This window comes from Ursus maritimus, unplaced genomic scaffold (genome assembly GCF_017311325.1).
Source record: "Ursus maritimus isolate PB19 unplaced genomic scaffold, ASM1731132v1 scaffold_32, whole genome shotgun sequence".
NCBI lineage: Eukaryota > Metazoa > Chordata > Mammalia > Carnivora > Ursidae > Ursus > Ursus maritimus.
In genome coordinates, this window is record NW_024425786.1 from 9,341,552 (window position 1) to 9,348,784 (window position 7,233).

General features: G+C 54.3%; 1 protein-coding gene across 2 annotated transcripts in view; it reads right to left on the reverse strand.

Annotated features, from left to right (window-relative positions):
* Window positions 1-7,142, reverse strand: part of DHRS3 (dehydrogenase/reductase 3) — a 39,683-nt gene extending 32,541 nt beyond the window's left edge. The window contains exons 1-2 of one of the 2 annotated variants that reach the window (XM_008694711.2): window positions 6,449-7,136; window positions 6,127-6,276 (exon numbers count right to left, since the gene is read on the reverse strand). In XM_008694711.2, the coding sequence (XP_008692933.1) occupies window positions 6,127-6,276 (150 nt within the window). In that variant the 5' untranslated portion in view covers window positions 6,449-7,136. Of the gene's footprint in view, window positions 1-6,126 lie in introns of both variants that reach the window. The other variant, XM_008694710.2, reaches the window with a different exon arrangement.
* Window positions 7,143-7,233: the final 91 nt, after the last annotated feature.

Sequence of the window (7,233 nt, forward strand, 5' to 3'; positions counted from 1 at the left end):
CCCCCCCCCCCCCCCCCCCCCCCCCCCGCCTGGAATGCTGCTACTCTCTCCTTTCCCACTACGTCCTCTTGGTCTGCTTTGCCCCTTCTGCTTTCCCCTTAGCACTTATTGCGACCTAATGTGCTCTCTATTTTATGTCTCTGGTTTATTATCTGTCTGTCCCCCTCCCTGAACTGTCAGCTGTTCACAAGGCTGGGGATTTTTGTCTCCTTTGCTCCTTACTGTATCCCCAGTGCTATACAGGGCAGGCAGATTTAGAGATTTGTTGAGTCAATGAAGGACTGAATGGAGGAATGAATGAATGAGTTCCCACTCACCATTCATTTGCGAACCCGTTTTGGTATTTGGTGCTCTCTTTTTGCGAATCCAGAGTACTCTTTTTTTTTTTTTTTCTGGAGCTCAAATCCCTCCCGCACTGGTCCCACCGTGGACGCGTGTCCATCCGGGAATACTAGCATCTAAACAGATTCCCTTCTCTACTTTCCGTTTGGCTTTAACTTTTCCTGACCTTCACGGTTCGTCTGAATAATATGTTTCAAATGTTTCCTTTCAAATATCTTATATAGTTGATGTATTTTTAGATTGTGTCTTTTGAAGGCAACAACAAGGCGAGCCTCTTCGAATATTCTAGGTGCGGTCATGCTTTTGCACAAGGATAAAGGAGAATATGTTGGGTCTGGAATCCTTCCGGCACTGATGCCCAGAACTCTGTGGGATTTTGATGGTGGTGGCAGGTTGGGACAAGGTCTTTCCGGGACAAGTTGCAGTAACTGTGACAACCAGAGAGCTTTCCCAGGTACAAAAAGACGGCCAAGGGCTACCTTCTTCTAAATCTGGCTGAGGTCATTTCTCAGTGATGACCTTGACAAATAACAAGCTGGAAATGGAGCAGGAAAAGTAACCATAAGGATAGACAGATCAGAGGGCTCTGTGCAGGGATCAGAGCCAGAGGCTCTGAGAAGCTTGAAGCTCAGGAGAGCCTGGAGTACAAGCGAGAATTCGTGGACGGGCTCTAGACTGAACATGAACTTGTCGACTCATTTCAGTATCACCAGATCTAGTGAGCAAGCTCTAAAGCCCCAAAGGACAATTTGGTGACTTTAGGATAAAAGCTGGAAGTTCTCCTTGATATGCTAGTTGGGGAATTGGGGCCCCTGGATCCCCTGAAAGCTACAGGTTGAAAATATTAATATCGCATATAAGAGTTGAAATAAACCCGTGGCGAACAGCTAGCTGGAGGCTGTTGAGATAGCTGAGCAGTCGGAGTGAGCCTCCCACCCACCGCAGGCACATTTCTCAACACCGAGCTGCTGCTTTTTCGGTCGGTGGGATCTGAGGAGTAGCAAGAAAGGCTGAGATCAGCAGGGAAGAGGACAAACGTGTTCTGAAGCGGTCTCTTCCTCCCAGCTCGGGGAGCTTGGCAGTTGCTCTCCTGGGATGGCTGACCCATGATATGAGAGCTTGAAGGCATGCCAGGATCGTAGGGGTCAGTGTGTCCTCTCGTTTTACAGGTGTGCTTCCTGGCGGCCGCCCAGAGAAGGTAGTTACGTTCCTAGGGTTGTAGCAGAGCTGGGTCTGGAACCCAGTCTCTGCCTCCCCGCCCAGGGAGGCTAGGCCACATGGCTCTAGTTGTGTCACTGGGCTCCCCACGGGAGGTGGGTGGGGCAGTAAGAGGGAGGTGTTTGCCCATTCATAACATGGCCCGAAGTGCAAGGCCCATTGTTTGAAACCCAAGGACCTGATGCTCCAAGCTGAAAGACTTTCTCTAGACGCCACAGGTAGGACAGGCCGCCTACCTGTTTGCTCCAAGCCACATCAAATGGGAGCCCGGTCCTTTTCCCAGAAATTTCCAGCCAAGTTTGCATTCAGGGTGAGGGCGGGGGAGATGGGCCATTGCTGTCTCTCATAGCACCCCCTTTTTTGTGACCTTCACACATCATTGTTTTTAGTAAGCTGTTTCATCCTGGTGGCTCTGGGTCCCCCAAGAATCCCTGTCTGGACTCCTCTCCTCTTGTCCTCCTTTTTCCTGTTCTCATCTGTACTGGCCTGACTCAGGGTCCGAGGTATGGACTCCCTGCTTACCTCCCCAGCTCCCTATCCCACTCCACAATGTTGTCCTTCTGTGCCTTCCGCCTCCCTTCCCCGATTCCAGTGGGGTACGTAGTCTTTGATCAGGTGGGTTCTTGCACCTGGAGTGACTCTTGACTCAAATGCTACCCTCCTTCACGAAGCCTTCTGTGAGCCCTCGTTGTAGATTACCAGCTCTACTGGGCTCCCACTGGGTAGTGCCCCCCTCCATGGGCAATTCACACCCATTTAGAACCTCTGAACGTGATCTCATTTGCAAATAGGGTTTGGGGGGATGTCATTAGTTAAGGCTCATTACTGGGTGAGGCCTCATTACCCATTGACTGGTATCCTTATACGGAGAGGACAGGACACAGAGTCGGACAGGGACAGAGGTTAAGGCCACGTGAGGAGGCAGACGCTGGAGAGGTGCCACCATAAGCCAAGGAAAACCAAGGAGCCACAAGAGCTGGAAGAAGCAAGGAAGGAGTCTCCCGTCGAGTCCTTAGACGGAGGGGGCCCTGCTAACACCTGGACTTCAGACTCCTGGCCTCTATAACTCAGAGAGAGTAAATTCCTGTTGTAAGTCACCAAGGTAGTGATAATTGTTACCACGGACAGAAGAAATGAATACACACTGTAATTTGTGCCTTCACTCTGAGCACCCAGCCATGTCTCTGGGTCTTTATGCATCTTGGTTGTACCCAACCCCCCCCCCCCCCAGGCCTAGAGCTGTGCCAAACACCTGACAGACACCTCAAGCAGGTTCGGTGAACTGGGTAGTCATCGGTCATCGTGGCATAGACGGGCCTGGGCCTGCCCCGGAGTCAGGAATGGGAAGGAGGTGGGAATTGCTGAATGGATGGGGCAGGAGAATAGGATTCACAAAATCTACGTAAAGGGCTAGCTCCTGGCTAGCTGCTTTAGGAACAAGGCTCTCGACCCACATATGGTAAATGCCATAACAGCCAAGCAACGGCAGCTCTGAGCCAGCTCTCCTCCTACCTCTCGGAAGTGAATGGGTCCCTGAGTCCCGGCTGAACCCTTCGTTCATGTTTGGACTCGGCCCTCATCTGTTGCCCCTGCCGCCACGGGCCTGCAGTCCTAGCCCAGGACTTTAATCCAGCCACTTGCCTCATATTGGAGCAAAAGCTGGAAGAGTCACTGCGAATACTTCCAAACAAACAGTCCTTCTCCTCCTCCCAGGGGCCCCTGCTAAAACCTGGTCAAAGTCAAAGACTTTGGAGGCTGTGCCAGCGGACAAGCTAGCCAGGAGCCTTGAGGGGAAGAGGGGTGGGCCCAAGCTCTGTGAATGCTTTCATGGGAGGAATTCCAGAGGAGCACAGAAAACAACACCACCACCAACAACATCCCAGTGTAGTGGGACTAACCCAGCAGGAGCCTTCCCCTGGGAGACCCTAACCATGGTTGGCCCTGCCTTGGTTAACCTCCGTATGCTGTGGGTAAGGACAGATGTCTCCAGGTGAGGAACTTTCCAACTCCCTTGTGTCCCTTTAAGAAAAACCCTCCTTTGGGTCACCTTTGCAGCCTAAGGCACACTCCTACCCGCAAATATTGCCAAAGATCATTCTGGGAAACTGGGTTGTCACTCTTTTCCAAAGGTCAGCAGACTTCTCTTCTGGATATGCCATTTGTTGGTTCTGGTCTTCCTTCCTTCTCTCCCTTTTGGGGGCCTTCCCCCTCCAGATCTAATGCCACCCAAATCCAGGTTGGAAGGGCTCTCAGACACGGCCTTGCCTTCCGCCACGGGGAGGAGAAGGACAGTGAGCTGTGGTTCAGCAAGGTCACCTGTCTCATGTCACTGCAGTCACTGCAGGCTGTGGCTGGTGCCACCCTCCCCGGCTCTCGGCAGCCCCTCCAGGACCACCCCGAAGCCCACAGTTTGCACAACCCGCTCAGTGGGCTCCCGTAAACTCCCCACTCCACAACCCTGGGCCCTCTGTCCCCAGGACGAATGGGCCCCCAAACACCCCTGGCTTGGGATTGTCCCAGGGCCCTCTCACTGGTCCCAGATGGACTCAGGCAGATTCCAAATTCCCCACCATAGCAGCTGGTAGAGAGCTCATTAAAAAGTAGCTTTAGTAATTGGTCAGACAGTTACGAGTTATAGGGAGCACTCTGGTTCATCCTGAGGGCTGATGACTAAACCTAGCATGAATGGCACTGGAAGTTTCACAGGCCCCCATGGATCCCGTTTCTGGCGACCCGATAGCAATTTAAGACGTATTTCTTATTCCCTGGAAAACAATGTCTATTCCAAGTCAGGTGGGACACGGTTCCCAGCACATGAACTTGAGGGTGCCAGTCGGCACTATTTCACTAACCACCACCCCACCCCCAGCCCTCGCCGCCGCCAATGCCATATACTTCTTTAATTTAGGATTGTTTATAGTCAGTCAAGTTTTTCCAGATTGACTAAAAGAGTTCTTCGTAAGCCTACTGCAGCCAGTTACAAAAGCAGTAAAAGAGACCAGGACTGGGGCCAGCTGGAAGAGTCCGAAGAAAGTTTCTGCGGGATGCAGACAGCTAAGGAATGACAATCACACACGACTGTCCCAAACCCCACACACCCCCACAAGGACACCTTCATCGGCCCCCCTCCGGATCCCCCTCCACAAAGGGCTTTGGGAGTCCTCCCACAGGGCATCACCCCAAGGAAATGAAACTGCTGAGAACGCTTACTTCTCCTTTTTCAGTGTGTCCAAGGGTTAAAAACACTTCCGAACTACCCTTCCAACTGCAAGGTCAAGCAGCTGTCCAAACCACCCAAGGAGAAGCAGGAGCCAGGGACAGCTGACTCCAGCTAGCTTGGCCACCAGAGTCCTCCCCTCCCCCACGCTGGGCCGGCAGGGGAAGAGTTAATCGGCCATCGGCTTTGGCTGATAGTTCAGGCTCCAAAGTTCAGTCCCAGTCTGAGCCACCCCGGAGGAATTGTAAATCTCAGGGCAGTATTTAACAAAACAAAAGCAACCTGGAATTACAGGCAGGTTTGCTTTCCTACAGTACATATTTACTTAATCCCCTAGGTATGTGGCTCCTTGTCAGATCAGCTGGCTTTGCTGGCCCTTTCACCCCCCGCCCCTTGCTCTCAACAGTTGAAGTTTCAAACTCATTCCCTGTTTTCGCTCTTCCTCCTCACAGGGCCAGCTGGAGACAGTCCGGCCTGCCAGCCTCCAATCTCTCTCTCCTTTGCTCTAGTCACCGGGTGAGTCAGCCTGGCTCGGGTCAGAGTTGGGTGACAGCCGGCTCACCCTCCCCATTCTCAGGCACCAGGTCTGGGAAAACCAGAGGAAGAGATGCTGTAACCACCAAACTATAGGCAGCCCTTGGGCAGGAGGGCCCTCCCCACAGTGCCACCTCCTCATTTAATGGAGAGGGATCCCCTCTGGTGCTGCATCTGGGGGGGAGGGGGCAGGGTTGAAGGTAAGAACAAGGGCTTTTTATCAGCTGCTGGTTACCCCTGTCCCCCTCTTTCTAGATTTCCAAACACCTGAGCGTGGGAGTGCTTGTCAGGCCCGACTAGCCATCCAAGTCCGCTCCCTCCTTTCAAACCCAAACCAAGTATCCCCTCTCTTCGAGACTCCAGAGCGGCAGCCGCCCAGGTTGGGGCTGGGAAGCGGGTTGCCAAGGAAAATACGAAGCCAGCTAGCAGGCGGCTCCCGGCTCTACCCAGGAGCGCACACACCCTGCACTCACCAGGGTGCTGGAATGGGGGGGAAGGCGAAGGGGGAAAACACAGCACCTTCCTTTGGGAGGGAGGAATGTGGGAAATGGGTGGGTCTCCTCGGTTTCGGGGTGGCGGTGAACGGCCAGCCGGCCACCGACCCCAAAGGAGCGGACCAGCTCCGGACCTGCCAAAAAAGACAGTCTGGTGCCCGGGAAATTTACAAGGTGAAACTGACTAGCTCAGCACTCGCGGGTGGCGCCGAGAAGTAGGGTGGCCGGCGATTCTCCCCGGGCGCGGGTTCCGGCTGCGGCAGCAGGTGGGCGTCCCCCTCACCTTCAGCCCCCACCCCCTGGAGTCGCAGTGCCCGGTACCTTTCTGGCGCCGCGTTCTGCGAACTCGCGAGCGAGCTGGCGCCCGATGCCTCTCCCGCCTCCGGTGATGAGGACGTTCTCCCGCGACAGGTCCCGCAGCTTGGCCGGCAGCACCAGTCCGACGGCTGCTTTGGCCACTAGATAGATCATCTGCAGAGGGAACACCACCAACGCGCCCAGCCATTTCCACACCATCCTCCGCGCCGCGGAGCCGGGCAGGGGGGCGAAACTCCCCGGACCGAGCAAAACAGGAATTAAAAAAGAAAACACCCCAAACAATAATAAATAAACCAAATTAGAGGGGGGGAGAGAGGCGTCCCACCTGGCCACTCTTGAAATCACCTCTTCCCAAATGCAAAACACCGGGTGAGGGGGAAAAAAAAGATAAATCCTCCTCGGGAGGAGAAAAAGCTTCAGAGAAGGTTGGGACAGTAAGAGGGCTGGAGGGGAAGCCGGAGGTGGAAAGTTCTAACAAGAAGTTTCTTGCCCCAGCAGCCGTTTCGGCTGGGGAATTCTCAGGTAATGTTTACAGGCTGACAGAGGAGTTTAGGCAGGGGGGAAAAAAAGGCACCAACCACACGCGCGCACCCTGCTACAGTCCCGCGGTTTCAAAGTGCAAGATTAAAAAAAAAAATGCCGTTTCCAAATTGTAGCGCCCCCCCACCCCTTCTCCAGGAAAAAAAAAAAAAAGTGGGGGGGCAGTGCTTGGAGCTCCCAATTTCAGCCCGCGAAAGTCTCTCGACTCATTGCTATTCTTGGGCTCAGGAAATTGCTTAAACGCGATCTGATTGCCAGCAACGTGCAGGAGAAGTGGGGGGTCCGGGTGTCAGTTTCTTTACGTGCATGGCTCGCCCTCGCGCGCGCTCGCTCTCTCCGGCTCTCGCCCTCCCTCTCCCAGCAGAGGCCGGGAGTTGCCGCTCGATCCGGCTCCCTTTCTCTCCCTTGTTAGCATTTATTGCCTTCTTTTTGTCCTTTCCAACTTGGAGAGGGCCCGGGTGCGGAGCGCGTGGGGATCGGACGCCCTCGTCAGCGCCGCCTTATTCATTCGCTCCCGGGGCAGCGGCGGCGCGGAGCGAGAGGGCTGCCCTTTCCTCCCCCCCCCCCCCC